The following is a 20,612-nucleotide window of genomic DNA, read 5'->3' on the forward strand; positions in this document are numbered from 1 at the left end:
TGGGTACACTATCAACATGAAGGCGATTTGGGTTTGAATCCGTCCTCCAAGGGGGGATTGAAGTGTGTGTTCTTAAAACTACACTTTGATATAAAAGCGGGAAGTGGCATCATTACCATTTTTAATTACAGTAGCCATCACTGAATTTCGTAGAGATGACAACCCTGGCAGTGCAGGCTTGGCATGCTCAGAGTGCTCCTACTAGGCTGGGTTCCGCAGGGGACTTAGCAGAGGCACCCTTGTTTCTAGCATAGCAATTGGGCTAGGTGGGAGCTAAGTTCTGAACTGTTGAGGCTGGGCCAGTTCTGGGCAGGTGGCAGACAGACCTCTACATTAGTTGGGCTAATTCCTTCCAGATTATTTCAGCTCACCAGAGAAGAGTTGGAGTAGGGTGTAGGAGTAGCAAGACTGGTGCCGTACTAGGTGAAAATATAGTAACTGTTGAGTAACTGCATACTCTACGCTGGCTCCTCCCTGTGTTCATTTGATGCTTAGTCTGAAAATAAATTCTGCGGGATACTAAGCAAACTCAGTTGCCCTTAAGGAGCATATAGCATTTCATTAATTTCCCAGTGGTGCGTAATGCTTTATTTTTTCAGATTTTAATGCAACAGCATGGCTTATCCCCTACAATCAGATGAGCTTGTCTTTTTTGTGAATGGCAGGAAGGTAAGTTTTTAAGTGCATTGTTTTTGAAGGGTGCTGCTGAAATGGTTGCTATTTATATTCAAAACAGGAAAGCTGTTATTCTGGAGCAGCAGTTCATTCATGGGTAGTTGTCTCTTGCCTAGAATCTTCCTTATAGCAACCTCACTTTCTACCAAATTGGACTCATGGATTATTCCTAGCTCTACCCTGTGTCTTTACTGTGAATGCTGTGAATTGGGTTGCTTTATGGTTTCAGTTCGGGTCAATTTTAAATTTGTCTTAGGACTTTCCGTTGAAATTGAATCACAATTGAAATTTCTTTTGAAAGCCTTAGGACTTCCATTGAAATGAATCACAGTTAAGCATTAAATTCTCTGAAATTTCAAAATCTTAGCTCTGTGTAACTTAACATAAAGGGGCTCACATTGGCTCAGTAGTTTCTAGGTACACATAAAGATCAAAAATTTTTACATAGCCTCAGTGACTTTATGTTATCCTTCATGTCACACAAATTTTAGAATTATAATTAGTTTAGCTATTTACTAAAATCTCATACTAATGTGCTTCTAAACTCAATGTGGTGGAAGTAATTAGGTCACTAGTAAAAGAATAAGATGAAAATAAAATTATTGACTTTTTTCTGTTCTTGATGCCAAAACCTCATATTTCATTTTCTAAGACATTTTGTCACCTTTTGTTTCTTTCCAGGTCAAGTGAATAAGAATTCCTATTAACAAACATATCACCCGAAATATATTATAAGCTGAAATGGAGTTTTATTTCTCTCCCCCAAAAAATGCTTGATATGTATTTTTCTGGAGCTGTTTTTCAGTTTTCAGTCAATATTTTTATATTTTAGAGAGAGCATACTGGCTTTTTTTTTTTTAACCTGATTCTAGGTGAATAAAGGAAAAAGTGGTTCAGTTCTTTTGTCTGTTGTATTTTACCTGTCATTACATACCAGCTGTGCTTAAAGGCAGACTCTGAAAAAAAGTTTAAGTCAAATGGTACAATTTTATATTTTCTATAGCAATATCATGTATTATTGTTGTTATTTAACTGATAGAAAAATGCACTCCCAAACAGCCAATATATTGCCACCTCTTCATTTTAGGTGAAAATACTCCGAAGCTCTGAACTTCTGCAATGCAGTTTGTTCCTTTCTGTGGTAAAGCTAGGATTTTAATGTAGTACTGTTAATCCCTCAATGCCACAAAACAACCTGCAGTTGTTTCACTCTGCAATTCCAAATGAATTCCTGAACTTGTTCATATTTTCTTATGTCTAAATTATATGTCTATGAATAAGTTGGAGCACACTGCTGGTATTGCAGAACAGCCTTCATTCTGCTGTAATGGGTCCTAATACTTGTTTTCAAACTTGTGTTATCTTGTCACCAGCATACTGAGGCTTACTCATGCTACAGCAACATTCTTGAGACAAGGCTAAAGCAAGCTCCACTCAGACACAGTAGAACTCAACTACTTTGAAAATATATTTAAATATGCTCCCTGCTCTTTTTATATACTAAGATTTTCCTCTGTCTTTATGTTGCTTGGTCTCTATAACACTGACTTCAAGGAGGTAAAAATCCATGGAGTTTTCACATGGACAAGTCTATGCCTTTGAAACTAAGGGTCTGATTTTTATCTTACAGCCCCAAGAATTCTGATTAACATTGATATGAATCAGTAAAGGATCTAGCCCAAGGACTCTCTTCTTTTTTTTTCACCCTGTCCTTACTTAGCTTCCTTTCTCTTTCAGTTCTCTGAATAAACCATTATTTCTATTACTTTAATAGGACGTATTTCCCCAATACTGCCTGACCTGTTCATTTATTTATTTGCAGATTGCGATCAAGTGACAGGATCCAGATGGTGTACAACCACATCACTTATTAATTCACAATCACAGCACTTCAACAGCATAGTTAATCCTTGTGGGAAGATTGTATTAGCTCTCTCTCTAACCTGTAATCTCTCTTTTTATTTCATACTGTAGGTAACAGAGAGGCAGGCAGATCCCGAAGAATTGCTGCTGTTTTATCTAAGAAAGAGGCGTATCCTTTTTTTGAGCTTTGCCTCTGAGTTGTGTAATTCTGTAAGTTACTATAATTGGGGATTATTTGTTTGATTTTTCTTTGGGAACCGTCATAAACAGAACAGTAAGTAGCAGTAAAACAACTCACCTTGTATTTGTTCTTGGTTGGCTATGTGTGCATGAGTGTAACTCTTCTAAACTCTGCCCAAATGCTTCTTTACAGCTCTCCAAACCACTTAACCTTTCAGGGCATTTGTGATGAATATAGTAATTAAAGAAATCAATGTGGAACTACTCCCATATTAAATCATTTATTGAGGCTCCAGCCCCTCAAAGATTTCTGTGTAAGCTTATCTTTATTTTTTGTCAGTTGAGACTGTTCAGGGGGCAGGTTCCTAACTGGTGTCATAGCTCTATTGACTTCAGTGGCAACTATCCCAGCTAAGAATCAGTCATGCAGATTATAAAGTTAATCAAGTGTTTTTAGCTTTGCAGCTGAGAGCCTTCCATGATGGAGGCAAAACAGTATTAAAGGTGAGGATTAAATGGGGAAGGGCTGTGGTGGAAATACTTTATTAGCTGTAGTAATGCTTGCATTGTCCAAACATTCAGTAGAATAATAAGCATCTCTTTAATAGTAAAGCATTGGATGATTAAGTTACATATTGATTACTAGTGGGAATGCACAAGTGGATAAAAATTGCACTGAGTTTAGGGGAATCTAGAAACATGATGAAATCAGATGGATTATGCACTGAGACACCAGAAGGAGGAGGAGATTGTGACTTGAGGGTGGAACTTTTATATGCAGGCACCTAATGGAAGGAGTCTTCCATATACAATTTAGGTGCATGCACCTGGATATAGTGTTCCATATTGGGTACCACATTACTGTACTACTTGGATGTTCAGGAAGCAGCAGTAGAAACATACAGAGGTCTGCTGGAACTGCTTTAGAAATGCAAGATAAGGGTAATCATGCATAAAGATCAGGAAAGTATTAGGAGTAAAGCTAAGAGCACCTATTGCTGTGTTTGTTCAACATATCCCATTACAGGGTCTTGATTTCAGTTTCTTGGGACTTTTTCAAACACTAACTATAGAGGTTGAAAACCTCTGTGCTGGAAGTCTGCCTCACACTCATTTCTCTCTCTGTCCTTATCTTTCTCATTTCTGAGCTCTCTTTCCATCTGTCCTATACCCATTTTCTTTTCTCTGGAGCTATTTGGTCAGAAGATCCCTCCATGTCTGCATGTGCACATAAAACAAGGGAGACTCAGAAGAATATCAAGAAAAAATAACTTCTGAATGCTGACAATTTTTTTTCTTTAACTCTCTCCCTCCCAGTCCGTCTCTCAGGGACAAAATATGGCTGTGGAGTAGGAGGTTGTGGTGCCTGCACTGTGATGATATCCACATATGACCCAGTTGCCAAGCAGATACGGTATCCTCACATTGATATTTGGAAACAGTAAATTACTCTTTCCAAAAACCTCATATTCACTGGAAATATATGGTTTCTTTCCATTTAGATGGATTTTTAAGGGATGGGGTACCTATTTAAAAGCCTTACCTATAGCCTGTCTCCATATAAGAAATTACAAAGTTGGTCTCACTATCATACAGTAACAAATTTAGATCTCTTCTCTCCAATCTTTGCAAAAATAAAACTTTCTAGAGAGCTGATGTTTTAAAATTGGGATGTTTATGATTTGAGATTTCAGCAGCCCTTTTATCATTTGCCTCTCCCTGACTCTTCTGTGCTTTATTTGAGGATAAGTCACTGTCAATAAGTCTTCACTAGATGTTTCACAAAATCATTGATAAAATTCCCATGGACTTGAGCAATAAACGCATTGCACTATAATTGTATGGTTTTGCGCACAGCAAAACTTGAAGTTCTACTTTCTCTTTCTGGATCTAGAAACTTTGTTTCTTTAGTAAAGCTGTGCCTTTGTCAGGTCTGACTATCGACTTTGGATTTTAATAAAATATGTGATGCTATTTTTTTTTTAAATTAATCCTCTGCTTCTTTATTTAGGAAAGCTTATTGCTTAATGCCTATAAAGAAGTACCAGCTGTAGGAACAGGATGCACTCTCTTACAGTCAAAGTGCAGGATTCTGTATGCTTGCACCTCCTTTTCCCATTCTCTTTTTGTTCAATCCGAGCATTTATAGATTAGATGGAGTAAATACCCTTTATTTCCTCCTCTGTGGCCCCACATGTCAAAGCTATTTAACAGCACAGTTCTCCTTTATACCTCAAAGACATCATCCTGCCAACTCCTGCCTGCTCCCCATCTGCTCACTACATGGTGCTGCTGTCACCACAGTGGAAGGGGTTGGAAGCACAAAAACCAGGATTCATCCAATTCAGGTGAGAACACACTGGACTGTGTAGTGCAGAGAGCTAATGGGATTTTCCTGACCTGTGTCTGTAATGAAGCTGGGATCTGTGGGAATGTGCAGTGAGTCTGTGCAATGAGGAGTCTCTGAAGGGATTCTAGGAACTCTGGATTTTGTTTACTTTTTAGAAGTGTAGAATAGGTGTTATTGGGAATTATCAGAGCAATTGCTGGGTTGCGCTTGGCCTTGTAGAGGTATAAAAAGGGGAATATGGAGCGTGGATGGAGTGTCTTCTAATGTACTGCCATGCAGGGAGTATATCACATTCTCCACAACACAGGGATATCCCTCCATATGCCATATGGGATGCCAGCTTTCAGAGCGGGTAGGTAAAAAGAAAGAGCATCAGTCTGTTCCATTTGGTGCACCAGCATGACATCTGGCCAGCTCACTGAGGACAACCTGTTGCACATGTTGCAGTAAGGGATGAGTGATTTCAGGTGGCAACTAGATTAATAGGTATTAAATTAGACACGCATTTTCCCTATGTGCCAGAGACTTTCCTTGAATTAGGTCAGCTCTGTACTTCCCCAAATGTGGGTTGTTCTTGAAAAGCACAGCCTGACCACATAGATTTAAATACATTTTCTAAACATCCTCTCTTCTTTGAATACTGTTTTCAAAGACTCTTAACTCTGGAACTAGTCTGCTCTGAAGTTCTGGTTGATGAGATGTTCTGTTTTCTGGCCTTCATGGTTAGAAATACTTACAATGTGGGTAGATGTCTAAACAGAAAATTGGACATTATTCTGTTCTCACATCAAGGAATTAATCATGAGGGTATAACTAGGAGGCAATATTGTCCTTCAGATGACCACTCTCAGCATTTTTCTCACAAATGTTAATGATGGTATAGCCAAAATGCTGCTACTGACCTAGAGCCTGTAGATGACATACCTGAAGATGACTATTCAGCCAGTCAGGGAAGTCATACACTGGAATCAGGGCCTCTCATTCTGTTTTTTTCTAGGAAAGGCTGGCCAAATGCCATGGCTCCCAGTGTGGCTTCTGCACCCCCGGAATGGTGATGTCCATTTATGCTTTACTGAGAAGCCATCTGGAACCTTCCATGGAGCAGATAATTTCTGCTCTGGATGGTAGGTTTCAGATGGTAAATTGTAAGAAGTATAATAAAGGGATAAATGTTTGATTGCTGAGGTCATGGTTTGACTCAAAGAGCAGTAGATGATATTTCAAAGTGGTATTTTGTCATAGCTATGGTGTCTAAGGACATCTCAAAACCATAAAAAGACAGTTGTCACTGGAGACTTTAGATGGGATGCTCAGCAGCATTTAACACTGGCTAAATATTTCTGAAAATCCCTGCATTTAGGCCAGACTGTTTTCATATCTATCCTACAGCAGCAGCCTCAGCATAGTGCAATATGAATTGAATGTTACAATGAATATAATGAAAAAGTAGGCCCTTTCTACCTGCAGTGTAAGTACTGACYCATCAACAGTGTGAAGTCCCTGATATAGGTTTTAACAGACAGTGGCAGGGGAAATAGATTACATGACATTTTAGCCCATTAAAACATTAACTCGTCTTCAAGAAAGATTTACCTCAAAAAGCGAATAAGTTTCAAATCACTTTCTAGCCCCAAGTTTCCTAACACCCCGATAGCTCCCAAAATAATTGATCCCACCACCCAGCAACTTTTGACTTTATGAAATAAATGCCAGAAACTCCAGTAGGGACTTTACTGCTGCTATTAATTGTACACAAAAAAACATGATAGTGATGGATGGCGTAGATTTTTGATTGCATTATAAAACTCAGGACTGTAGTAGTAGTAGTAGTAGTGGTGGTGTGGTAGTAGTAGTCATATTAATCACGGTATTTACTCTTAGATGCTTTTCATCATTTTATTTTTGACATACATTCATTTAAAAATCATAAAAATAATTCATAGTATTACTAGAAATAGCCTTTAAAATAATACATTTTAATCATACATCATAATCACTATTAAAAGAATATTTCACATTTTTACAGATGTGATTTTGCCTATTGGAGACTTGAGACACAAATTTCAGCATGTCATATCTACAGGTTGATCCCAGACAATTGCTAATGATGCTAGTGCTCCCAAACCTTATCCTGGTCTCTTATGACTCATTATTATGTGGTTTATTTCAGGTAATTTGTGCCGTTGCACAGGATACAGGCCAATTATAGACAGCTACACATCTTTTGCTGGGGTAAGTCAGTCTTTTCAAATGTGTTTCTTATTTCAGGACAGTTGGTGATACATGAAAAGGCTGAGCCTCCTTGAAGTGCCTACCTGGAATCTGGCTTCATTTGAAAATTCTTTTTGGCTGAGGCTTTGGAAAATCTGGTTTTCACCTCTTTTGGTTTTCACATGTGCTGGGCACTTAGAGCTGCCACTGACTTTAGGTTTACATGTCTTGCAATGCACTTAAGAATCCTTTGCTTCAGCTCTGATGTCTTGATCCAGGCACCACTGAAGTCATTTCAAGTTTTTTCGTTTACTTTGTTGATAAAGGTACAGGGATACACAAAAGGCACTCAGTCCTAGGGGCCCTATGGTTTAAAGGGTCTCCTGGACCAGCTTCAAGTGACAGAACAAATCTGCTTTGAAAAGGAAGAATCAAAAGAGCAATTTACAAATAAATCACAAAGAGGCCTCATTGCTTTTATAGAGTGCCATATGATTTCTTTAGGAGCCGAAGTGTTGCCAGCTCAGAGGAACTGAAAAGTGTTGCTTGGATCAGGAAGAACATATGTGTTCATCTTCTACAGGAGGTCAGGTAAGATGCTTTGGGATGTTTTTCATTATTTCCTATTTACATTATAAACTTTGTAGGAAAGGGCCATCTTGAACTATGGCAGCAGCTACTTTTCTGCCCTTGGGCTGTTAGCCCAGACTGAACTCCATGCTCTGGGTGCTACAGAAAACTTGTATAAACATATCTGCCTTGCTGTGTAATTAGAATGTAGGTCACAGTGGCCTATTTAGTGACATTTTCTAGTGAGTGTGTGGACCTCATTTAAGTCTCCTTTATTTTGAGGGAAAGGAAACTGTTGATCAGATATACCTTCAAGAAAAAGGCTGGTCCTGATCTGAAGTTGAACTCCCCTATTAGAAGTTCTGCAGCCATCAGCATGGCTTGTTTTTGTGTGCCTGGGACACTAAATCTGAATTTCTGAAGGTGAAACAAAGCTATCCCTGTGCAGTGTCAGTTTGTATTTGTAGAGCTTTTCATAAGCCTTGCTGTGTGTTAATGGCTCTAAGATCTTCAGGAAAGAAGTGTCTCATTTTTTGCATTCTACAGTACTTGATACATTGGCATTGCTTCAAAATAGTAAGAAAAATGCACATTGTTTTATTCTTACTCTGCATATGAAAGATATTGCACAGACTAAAAATCCCAAGTCACCTCACTGATGTTTCTTCTTGCAAAGGTCCCACAATTAATATGTATAAAGGTGCATATGGGAACTTCAGTACACATAAGGCCTCCAGAATCTGAAGAAGCTGGCCTTCGGAATGGTCCTCCAGTTGCTATCTGTATATCAGAACTTGTCTTCATCCACCTTCAAGAGGCCATAGTGCCCTAAAATGACTCCATGTAGCTTCATGATGAGAAGCTGAACTCCTTAGGTATATTCCCTCTGAAAGAAAAACTTTAAAGGAGCCTCTAAAGCATACTTCTCTGAACTAGAATGTCTTCAGTGATTGGAGGAAAACTTGTTTTGACAGTGAAAAACCTCAGAGCCCTGAGGAGTGTAACAGGATGCATGTGTGTGTGTGTTTGTGCACGTGTGTGTACTGTCACTGCCCATTTAAGAACTGAAAATTGTTGGCCAGCTGTTGCCAAGGTTATTTTGAAACATAAATCTGGCAACGCAGCAGTTGCTGGTTACAAAACAGCACCTGCTCTTGGTGCTCCCTTGTTTGGCTTTCACTGATTTGCTTTCCTTGTAGTTCTTCATGTCCAAGTAGCTGGTACCTGACTATGGTGAAAGGGAGAGCCAGAATTTTTTGCAATCATGTAAATGGAGTCAGTCAGTAGACGAGGTCATCCAGAGCCAGACCTTATAGTTCTTATGGCCATCATCTGTTCAGAGTGTCCAGAGATAATGACTGTGTGGGGAGGGGATAGGAGACTTCAGACTGGGACATGTCAATCTCTTTTCCTATTCGATATACTTGAGATTCTGTTGCTGTCTAGTCTGACAAGATTTTTGATTCCAAGAATAAATCAATGAGGCAGAAAAAAATAACCAGTCCTGCAAACAGAGGATATCCAGAATCTCCTTCCATATAAGCTCCTTGCTGAAAGCTCAAAAGATGCATAGCCTCACAAGATTCTATCTGAGGCCTCAGCAGAAGAGAAATATCTGGAAATAAGTAGAAAAAAGTTAATTCTTACAGTATGCTGTCAGCATTCAGTTCTTGCAGTGCTTACACAAGAGTGGAGAAGCTACACTGAAGGAGAAAAAAGTCTGTCTGGTYAGATGGACTACTTCGTTGTTTGTTGTCTCAAACCCACTCTGTCAGACAACTCCATAACAGGCACAAATTACAAAAAGAACATAATTGTACAGCACTGCATTTTCCCACAGTAGATACTTTATACATTATGCCTGCCACGCATTTGCTATGACCAGTTTCAGGAAAACACTGCAAGGTCTTTCCTGAGGTTTGGTGCATTTCAAGAAAAGACTTGAGAGTGATTATTATGGTAGTCTACGGCAGCTTATGAATAGGTATAATAGAACTAAACATTAAAAAATAGTTTGGGGGCTTAACATCTTGAACTTTGGAATGCAGCTCAACCTATAAGGTGTCAAAACTAAATGTCACTTCAGCAAAGAATCTCTTCTATTGATGGAGACTTGTAAATTATTCTGAAAATATGAATTCTCCTTTTTTTTCCCCAAATTCTTTGCAGATGCGTTCAGGTCTTTGCAGTCCAGAGGAATTCCAGCCCATGGATCCAACACAAGAATTTATATTTCCTCCTGAACTAATAGTAGGAAGTACTCATCTTTCCTTATTTACTTTTGTTATCATGCAAGGATGGCTGAGTTGGTACAGATGTAGAAATCATGATGGACTTGTGAAATTGAAAGATGTGTTTGAAAATTTTATCCTCAGATAAACAGAAAAGATCAGTTTGAGTCAAATATAATGAGGTGTTTTGGTTTTGATAATTTTTGTGTTGTCATTATCATCAACAGCTCACATTTTTCAAACAAGAAATTGCTTGCCTCTCTAGAACCAAAACTTTATGCTTCCAGGCTTTCACCAAAACAACTCCTTAATGAGAACCATTTCATTTTGGACCAACTGGCCTTTTCTGTGGAAAACAGTGTTTTGTTGGAAAGTTCCCAAATGAGCTTCTCCATCTTTTCTGTCTTGTGATTCCCTGCTGGGTTCAAGAGACCACAGGACCCATTTTTTTCCAACAGGCATATAGACCCTGGCAATCTAAGCGTGGACTCTAGTTATGGATAGGAAAGGCTGCAGATCCATAGGAAGGGCAAAGGATCTGAGGAGGGAAGGAAGAAAAGGTTTGTTGATGTAGCTATTGGAGGGTCACAGAAGGACAGATGGAAGCTTGAAAGGAGGAGGCTGAAAGTGCCCCATGAGCTGCAGAGAGAGGCAAGAGAAGAAAGCGATGAAAATGGTAGAATAGGTTTTATCCAGACCAGACTGAGTAGAATCTGAGCAGGCAGGTCGAGGCTGTTTTTTAAATCTCCCCTCATGTTTCAGTGGCTTCTTTTGACGTTCCTTGTTTGCACATTTTTTGCAAACATTCCCATTCCCACAACCACCTTGAGGACACAAAAGTTCATTTGGGGCCTAAGAAAACATAAGCTGGTTCTTTGGTTTGTTACAGCATTACAGAATATTATTTGCTGTGAGGCAGCTGGCTTTGTAAGCATTTCAGTCATAGAGGACATCTTCCTTGCTTAATGATTGCCTTTCAGTGCAGATCACATAGTAAGGCATAAGCTCCTCTACGACTCCTTGAAGTGGAAGGCAGTTTTGCCTTGACCTGCCATTGAGAGACTCATGCTTTAAGACTGTGTGTATTAAATGGGCATTTTGCAACTTTTATCTTTGGATTAAAGATCTCTGTTAAACCTCTGCTGGCTCAAAAAGCTGTTCTGCCAGAAAGGAGATGATGCTGTCATCTGTTCTGCATGTTCAGGAGAAGCAGACTGTTTCTCCAGGCTACTCGAGCTCTTTCAAGTGACCTTGATTGATTCTTGCTTGCTTCTTGATTGAGCTTGCTCAAGTTCTGTGGGAGTTCCAAGCTGTCTGTTAATTTGAACATGTTGGGCATTAAGCTCTGTGTTTAGAAATTAAACCTGCATGGTGAATATGCTTTAAAGGTCTGGAATACTGGAAAAAAGCATGTGAAATGCAGCTGTGAGGATACCTGTACAGTAATACTTAGTGACAGATTCTTCTTTGGCAGGAGGGGTGCCTACACCGCTAAGATTCTGACTGGTTCCACAGACAAATAGTTCCTTTTACACGTGCTTCGGGCAAGTCCTTTACCTAGAAGGCCAGCCCATAGTGCAACATTTCTCTGGTTTGTCTGCTGGCCCGTTTGTTCATTGCATTGTTTGCAGAGACAGGTGTTTCTCAGTGTTTGTTTTTGCACATTCTGAAGGCATGATTCTACATGGCACCTGTTGAATATGTAAACAACACATATGATAGTCCCAGGGAAAGAAAGGGATTAATTTAGCATTATATAACAGGAGGTGCCTAAGACACCCTTTGATTAAACAAAAATGCGAATACTCATCAACCAGCTCAAGGAGACAGTTTTTCTGAACAGATTAGTCCTTGCAGACAAGTGGGACAGCAGCTATTTTAATTTTAGAAAACATTTTACATATTGTAGAAACTTGTCTGGAGATAGTACTGCAGATAAAAGCCACTCAGCAAGTGGATGCAGTGATCCTCCTTGACTGGGTCCCACTTCTTGTATTCTCTCACATACGCAGTGAGATTTTGGCATTCTGGTCTCCCGCAAAAATCCAGTCACATTGCTCTATTGGTTACATGATATACAGAAGAGTCTTTCTGAGTGATCAGAGCAGGAAAAAGGAAATAACAAGACTAATCTTCCCCTACCACTAATTTAGTGTTTCTCTTATCAAGTCATTTAACTGGTTCTTGTCTCAGTTTCTCTAGCAATAATACAGGTATAATAAAAGCTCAGCATTGTACAGCACTCCAGGAACCTCAGATGAAAAGCCCCATTAATGTCTCACTGTCTATCGTGACAGTGTTCAATATGGTGCTTTATATGGTGCTTTATATTGACATTAGTCAAAAGTACCAAATCTTTGTCATTTCCACCACAGAGAATGGCTCAAGAGCAGCAAAGAACAACTCTGATTTTCCATGGCAAGAGAACAACATGGATTTCTCCCCCTGGCCTGAAGGAGCTTCTGGAGCTGAAAGCCAAGTATCCAAAGGCATCTTTGGTTCTGGGGAACACCAGTGTGGGTATGGAAGGACAAAAGATCACTTGACACAGGGATTATATTATCCAGTACATGTAATTCTACATTTTATCTTCTGGGAATCCTAAATGCACCCTAATGTTTGTGCTTCAGTATGTAGGTCATTTCCCCTGATTTTTTGCATCATGTCAGCAGCTAGACTAGACTAGTACCACCACCACCACCTGAGCCCAGGATCTGTGCTGCCAGACTTCTTCCAGTAACTTCAGAGAGACAATTTGTGTGAATAAGGAAGGACTCACTGACACTGGTGGAAGCCAGTTTCACATCCGCATTAGCTTGAGCATAACAAAAGACTGCCTATGAAAAGGGCAGGGTAATCACATATGTCATGMTGTCCAGGCACTTGCTAATTTCTGCATATTATGGGCAGTTTTTTATTTTTATAAATTGTTGCTAAACTTTTTGTTTGAGGGAGTAATCAGTTGGGAGGAATTTGGTAAGAGCATTTCCTTCACTGTTGGGACAATAAGGAGACAGACCCAAAGAGAACCTTTTGGAGTTTATAGTATCTGTGCATTGCCCAGCAAAGGGAACTTGTGTAAAGAGCACTGAATGATGGCATTTTTCACTATTGGTAGGGACTGGTTTGTAACCGCTTAGTTATGGTGGTTTTGCACATTACAGGCTCCATGTCAAGGAAGATGATTAATTCTTTAAACAGTTTTCTAGTCATGCTATCCTACTGTGCCTTTCAGGACTCAACAAAAATGTCAATGTTGTCCATCATCCACTCATTCTCCATCCTGTTAGGATTCCAGAAATGCATGTTGTGAGTAGCACAAACAATGGTAAGTCTCCAAGTTGCCTCTACAGATGGTACGAACAGTGATGACTGAACTAACTTGAGTTTTGCATTTAGACACCAGAAGCAGTAAGAACTGTTGATTCTCATTGGTGTGAAACGTGAGTCATTTCACTAAGCCCTCTAATCAGTATGTCAGCTCACCTATGGTCTGGAGACAATGGATGTTGACAGACAACTTATGAGACTGTTCTGCAAAAATATTTTTGTTCAAATCTCAATTTTCTACAGACAGCAAACACAGAGAAAGACCTTAAGTCAGCCTTACTTTTTTATGTTTGCAGGGGTGATATGCCCTTCTATCACAACCACTGATCCAATAAATTCTGCAGTCCAAAACATAGAACCTTGATTAGGCTAGGGCTAGATTTGTCAACCCAAAGTATTTAGACATAGATTTCCAATCCAAAATATCAAAAGATTTTCTTTAGAATGGTTGGTCTGTATTCTCAGCTAGTAGAAATTATCACAGATGCACTGATGTCACAAGGGCTGTGCTAATGTACATCGATTGAGAATCCAATCCAGTAGGCACATCATTTCAGTGAGTGGAGTCATCTGTAGCAAAAGTATGAAATGTATCATCTTCTCTGTGGAAAAGTAAGCTGTTAAAAATCAGAGAAGTTAACATTTTGTTACAATTGACTCTTTCTCTCGTTATGTTTTCCTTGCTCTGATTTACATTTTAGGTGGCAGCAAATGAATTATAAATATTTCCAAATTATTATATATCAGTGCAATGCTGCATTTAAGGACACCTCAATAAAAGATAACTTTAGAGCATGGGCTTTGTTCAGAAAAAGCTCTTCACAACCTTTGAAGACTTTTCTTCAGGCTTACTCAAGGGTACACTGATGTCCAGGGTAGTGGCTTCTCTGATATTAATGGAAGCATGATCAAGTGTTCAGTACTCAGTCCTGGAGGATTCCAACACTTTGGTCATCCTTCATCCTAATGAGTCAAACTCTTATTCACGTCTTTGAGGGTATGCATCACAAAAAAAGGACATGCATTGGTATGTGCAATATGCACTATAATATTTTTCAGATATGGGTGTATACTGGGAAACATCACTGAATAAGCAAATAGTATTTATGCTTCTTATTGCATGTAGTATGGAATACATCTTACTATCATTTCTCTTTGCTATCCTGCTGAGAAAAGCTGTGTACAAAAGCAAATGTTTAGAGGCCTTGTCAGTCGTATAGCTGTCACATTTATAGTGTGGTACTACGACTTCACTGTTTAAACTCATTTGATTTCAGGGCTAGTAATAGGAGCTGCCTGCCGCCTGGCCCAGCTTAGAGACACCCTGATGGAGACAATCCCAAAAGTACCAGAGGAGAAAACAAAGATTTTCCAAGCTCTTTTGCAGCAGCTGAGAACTCTAGCTGGAGAACAGATCAGGAGCATGGCTGTATGTATTCAGCAGTGACAGTAAATAAGCCAACACTACAGACATATCTGTATGAATGTCACTTACAAATATATGGCATCAGAGAGGAAAGCTGGGTGGGGCTGGGATCATGGCTGGTAAGGCTAAAGAGTCAATACCATCACAAAAGTTGTATGAAATAAAGAGTCCGAAGCCAGTCATCAGGGGCAAATATCCAGAGAACTAGCCATTGAAACTCTTGGTATCCCTGCTGACTGGTTGAGCACAGAACTGAAAGACTGAGTAGATTAAAAAATGGGGAGTACATTGACAAGATACTGCTAACCTCGCAGCCACTCATGCTTTAGCTTGACTGTGGACACATAGCTATTTACCCATCATGCATAAGGCATCTCTGGTCCTATCCCTGACATTTTCTTTAAAATTCATTTACCTCAGTACCTTGTATTTCTTCCTTTAATCAAGAGAATGGCCGTCTCTTTTTTTCCTGGGCAGAAGGGTTAACCTGGACTCTCTCTTAGCTAAGGTGATATGAGACAGGACTTTGCAAGAGAAAAATAAATTAAATCATATACAAAAGAACTTCAGTTAAGATTGAACAAAGCAAATTTAAATTCTTCCAACAGGACTTTTAAGTGACTAACAAGGGTTTATGATACAGACTTCTGTTACATGAGAAGGACAAGCCTGAAAAATAACCTCACTGTTTGTTAAAGTCTTTAGGAGGACACATTGTAAGCAGGGGATCGACATGGGACTTGAACCCAATCTTATCAGTTGGCAAATCTGTCCTCAACCTGGCATCAGAAGGTAAGATGGAGATTCCCTGCCAAATATCTTTTCCAGATGGACAGAGCAGTGCAACAAAAAATATGATTGTAGGTGACAATTTCCAATCATAAATTTCCAGCCATAAATTTTCTTATCATAAAGATCAGCTTCCGACCCAAAGAATTTTGCAGTCTAAGACCAGCTCTGGAATAAAGCTGGCCACGTGCTTTTAAGGCCATTGCGTTGCAGAACTTTGGAGTTCTTGGTATTTTTCATTGAAAACAGTACTCACTGAAAATTTTAGCTCTTTTTGTTTGTTTGTATTCATTTAATTTTCATGGCAACATTTTTGGAAGGTTATTGTCACTCTAAGATTCTAACATCCTAGAATGCTGAGGACAGTATTGTCCTGTATCAACACTCTCATTCTAGCTTTTTTTTTTTTTTTTGCATAGATTCAATGAAATTTGAATCTGCAAAGCATAGGTGTTTCCTTTCTTGCTCTGCATTCAATAATAGACTACAGTTTTCTCCAACAGATGGCAAACGACAGATTCTTTTAAATGATCAGTTTCTTGCTGGCTGTGAGCATGCAGACATTAAGCCAAATGAGGTCATTGTCTCTGTTCTCATCCCATATTCTAAGAAGGTAAGGTTTCTGGTGTTTTTTCTGGACTGCTTTTAATATTTTGTGATGTATTCAGTGTCATATTGCCTTATAGCTTAAAGAAGACCCCCCAAAAGATGAAAAGCATTGTACATTTCAGTCTAAATATTGGGTGATAGAAGCATTCAATGCAGCTTTATACTAAGCTAATATTTGTGTGAAATTTCAGAGATTTCATTCAGGTCCCAGTGTAGTTACTAGGAATATTTCCATTGTCTTCAGTGGGTTTTGAATTTGGCCCCTAAACATACAGGTGACTATTGCTATGTAAACAGCTCAGAAGGCTCTGGCCTCCCAGTGTCACCTCTTCTTATAGTTCATCCATCCAGCCATGATCTTCTACTTCTTTGGGTCCCTCTCACTGTTTTTTTTTCACTCTTACATGTACATTTGTGCCCCATCCAGACACATAAATTTGGGCTGTCTGAATCTTTCCAGGAAAAAGGCCATGCTGTCACACAGTCGTCAGAAAAAAAGCTCGTTTCTGGCCTCTTCTCACTAAGTAATTAGTGATTTACACCCTGAACAGTCTTGGGACTGTCTCTGGGACCACTCACAATATAAAGTCCTAAGTGCTATGAGCAAGGGTGGCAGAATGTGGCTTTAAGAGGTTAGGGGCAGAGGAGATTGTGGCGTTGGTAACTGTGTTCTTAGATATCCCTCTAGTGGATGTGAGGAAAACTACTGGGCAAGTAAGGGAAGACCCGAGTGCAAGCAAGTATGTTGTGATTCGAGTGGATGAGGGAGTGACCATAGGAGTCTGCCAATCTTGGAATAGGAGAGTCTGTCACCAAAGTAGCTGCCCGTTGCAACACAGCATTGTGAACATACCTGACCTCATACTGGAGGAGTACTACTGCCTCTTAGAGGCTGGCCATCCATAGTAGATTTCCCGTGAAAAACTAGATTCCATGAGCTTAAAATTCGCAATAGCGTAATCTGTGCTGGTAGCAGCAACAGTGCTTCTGCTGCCAGAAACTAAGCCTTAGTGGTGATTTGAGAGACAAACAGCCTGGAAGAGAAAATGACAGTAGCTCTGTCAGTGCTACTGGAATACATGGAAATGGAAGACAACAGCACTACTGGTGAACTCAAAAGGTCACTTCAAAGAGAACTAGCTGTCACATGAATAGCATGTGAGATTCAGCAGCCTCACCACAGGAAATTAACTCATCACCATTTCTTGGGAGGCTGCTTCTGCCACTCACTTTCATTTGAATTGCCTCTTTGATTAGTTCTGCTGATAAATGAAAAGGCACATGCACACTTTTTTTGCAAGATTTGTCAACAGAAAGTGAAGGAACAGCAGTGTAGATGGAAACCTGGCTGTCAGCTCTCACTCTTGTTCCTTTCAGTTGATGGCTTTCTGATTTTGGGTATGTTGGTGTGAATGTTGCCTCAGTGAAACAAAGATACAAATCCTGTTGAGAAGATTTTCCATCTCCAACAGGATTCACAATTGATCATGTAATCCTGAATCTTACATTTGCCATGGGAGTATCACATACTGATGGTGAAGGATCTAACCTGCTGGTCCCTTCTTTAGAAGATCTAAATGAATGGTTGAATCTGAAGCTTTTTTCTGGGACTACAGAAAGGGCACTTTATATCCCCTCTTTAGGGGAGTCCTCTGCACCTGACCATGAAAGAAACTGCTATTGTGTTTTCTTTTAGAATATGTAGACTTGGCTTCAGAACAGAAGGACATTCCTGACATTAAAAAGTCCAGCTGTTTCAAGTACCTCCCTCTGTAAATGCCATTATTGTAGTATAAAGTGTAGAGTCCCTAAGTGTACGATCTTCATGAAATCAAGTTCCTTAGTACAGCACTGCCACCATGTCCTGGAGTGGAAACTACTATGTTCTAAGCTGAAATTCAATTTAAAGAACATACTAGCCATATATAAAGTGGCTTATGCCAGGGCTGCTCTTCTAGCACTTTGAAGTCATTAATGACAAGTGATTAAACTGTTGATAAAATTTAAATTTTGACATGTTTTGCATATGGATAACCTCAAATATGGCCCCATTTCATTATGTCTGTCTATGATCAGCTTGATACTTCAGAGAGATTGAAAATGTTAACTAAAACACTAATTCTAGCAAATGTTCTTTAAAAATGTTTCTTTCTTTGGACAATGGGAACAACCAAAATACAAGGAATAGTAAATTATTTTCTTTTAACAAGGTCAGTTTCTGCCATTGATGGAATTTTTCCTTGCCTTTTTTCCATTAGGATGACTTTATTTCAGCCTTCAGACAGGCTGAACGTCGGAAAAATGCTCTATCCATAGTGAATTCTGGAATGCGTGTCATCTTCAGTCCAGGCACAGACACCATTGTAGATCTGAGTATTTTATATGGAGGCATTGGCTCAACTACAGTCAGTGCAAGAAAGTCCTGTGAGAAACTTATAGGAAGGTACTGGATGGTTTAATGTATTTAAGCAAAAAGCAGGAGGCATGGTGTGATGCATGGGGTCTGTTGGTTTCTGTCAGTGGAGATCCCAGCATCAGCTTCTCACAACCTCTACTTGTCAAGCCTTCACTAACAATAGGTTATTTCTTGATATACCTTGTGCTGGTTCACTTACTACTTTCAACATACTTCACATTAGCTTTAGCTGCGTGTTATTTATAGAAATGTCTGCTCATGCCAGTCTATTCTTCTACCAGGCAATGGAATGATCAGTTGCTGAGCGAAGCTTGCAAACTGGTGCTTGAGGAAATTTCTCTCTCTACATCAGCTCTGGGTGGGAAAGTCGAATACAGAAGGACTCTGCTTGTCAGCTTCCTTTTTAGATTTTACCTGGAAGTATTAAATGGTTTACACTGGATGGTAAGCACCGGGCAAGCATTGCACACCCACAGCAGCATCCAGGCTGCAGAAAATCTCCACTTTTTTTAAAGATCTGGGCATGGGAGAAGGAAGGGTAAAAGTGCTAAGCTTTATTTCAAAACACATGAAGGGAAGAGCTTAGTTTTAGAAATAAAGGTCTGATATCACCTTTCTCTCAGTATCCCTTCAGGTATGCTGAGCTCTCGGAGGAGCAGAAGAGTGCCTTGGGAGTGCTACAAAGTGGTGTTCCTCGGGGTGTCCAAGTCTATCAGGTGAGGTGTGTTTGTAGCCGGGACTGCCATAGACTCACTATCTTAATGAGTATTGTGGCCTTTTAACTTTTCATTCCTAAGTCACCACTAATTGTAATATGAAGCTGCTTAAACAGTTGACCTTGTGGGAAATCTTTTATTTTTTTTATAAATTTCCTGGTCTCTCAGGGTGCAGATGCACTCAGGGTGTTGTCTGGCATCTGGCTATCCTGACATAGCTGAAACAGGAGCACAGCTTTCAGCTAAGCAAGACCTCAGCAAGATTTAGTGATCTCAGTTAAACTATCCAGTGGGTCTCAGTAAAAATAAATGGAGCAACCTGCTGCAGCATCGCTGTGATAGTTCAAGCCTCAATGATTCATTTACAAAGCTGCAATATGAAGGGGATAGCTGGTTGGCATGTGAAAAAGTTTGTTCAGTGGAAGATTTCAATAAAAAACATTTTTATATTTCATCAATTTTCACACAAGTGTTTGTTTTGTTGGAAAATTAAAAACCATTAAAATTCAAACTTTCACTTCTTATCAGTTTTCCACCACAACTTTTCAGTGCTTCCTTCACCCAATAATTTGTTTTGTTCTTTGATAAATTGACCTTTTTTTAAGGAGAAATATATGTTTTACAGAGAATTTTATACTCAGCCAAAGCCCAGTCAAAACATAAATGTTGGAAGATTTTCAACTGTCCCTGGTAATAGTCTATTTCAAGTTAATGCGAAATGTATTATCAGCAGTTCAACAACAGAGAGCACCAAAGCCATGTTTTCACTACATGTGTCTGAAATTTTTTTAATATAAGGCTGTCTTTGAAGTAATAGACAGGACTGTTGATGGGGATTTAATAAGCAGAAGCTTGTATGAAAACGCTTTTTAGTTTAGTTGACGCTGACCAGAATGTTCATTTACCTGTCTTTCTAGGAAGATGGACGAGGAGTTATAGTGATCCCCGAATATAGCCTTGGTTTCAGATACTGTTTTCTCCAAAGTAAACAATATGAAATATGGTTTCTTTGAAGCAGTGGCGATGCTAAACTCTTTTCTGAAGTATGCTATGAGAAGCAGTATGCTCCCAGCAGACTGGTTAGCTGACAGGTTAGCTGATATTCACTCAGAAGACTTCAGCTCTGCTTTGTCTGCCACAGTTCCGCTGTGTGGACAAGTCATTTTGTCCCTCTTACCTCTCTTTTTCTTGCTTTTTCCATTTATATGTTGCAGTCTTTCTGGGGAAGAGACTGCCATTTACCAGA

General features: G+C 39.4%; 1 protein-coding gene across 1 annotated transcript in view; it reads left to right on the top strand.

Moving 5' to 3' along the window:
- Positions 1–560: 560 nt before the first annotated feature.
- LOC112969296 (aldehyde oxidase 2-like) overlaps positions 561–20,612 on the top strand; it is a gene marked incomplete at its 3' end in the record, with an annotated part of 40,684 nt that continues 20,632 nt past the window's right edge. Inside the window, exons 1-16 of the mRNA XM_026072440.1 lie at positions 561–669; positions 2,650–2,707; positions 4,036–4,132; positions 4,958–5,066; positions 6,066–6,192; positions 7,239–7,300; positions 7,784–7,870; positions 10,019–10,099; positions 12,456–12,600; positions 13,316–13,408; positions 14,688–14,839; positions 15,535–15,628; positions 16,129–16,238; positions 18,493–18,677; positions 18,932–19,094; positions 19,274–19,366. Coding sequence (XP_025928225.1) covers positions 616–669; positions 2,650–2,707; positions 4,036–4,132; positions 4,958–5,066; positions 6,066–6,192; positions 7,239–7,300; positions 7,784–7,870; positions 10,019–10,099; positions 12,456–12,600; positions 13,316–13,408; positions 14,688–14,839; positions 15,535–15,628; positions 16,129–16,238; positions 18,493–18,677; positions 18,932–19,094; positions 19,274–19,366 — 1,710 coding nt within the window. The remainder of the gene's footprint in view (positions 670–2,649; positions 2,708–4,035; positions 4,133–4,957; positions 5,067–6,065; positions 6,193–7,238; positions 7,301–7,783; positions 7,871–10,018; positions 10,100–12,455; positions 12,601–13,315; positions 13,409–14,687; positions 14,840–15,534; positions 15,629–16,128; positions 16,239–18,492; positions 18,678–18,931; positions 19,095–19,273; positions 19,367–20,612) is intronic.

This window comes from Apteryx rowi, unplaced genomic scaffold, assembly GCF_003343035.1.
Source record: "Apteryx rowi isolate R43461 unplaced genomic scaffold, aptRow1 scaffold_342, whole genome shotgun sequence".
In the NCBI taxonomy this organism is placed as follows: Eukaryota; Metazoa; Chordata; class Aves; order Apterygiformes; family Apterygidae; genus Apteryx; species Apteryx rowi.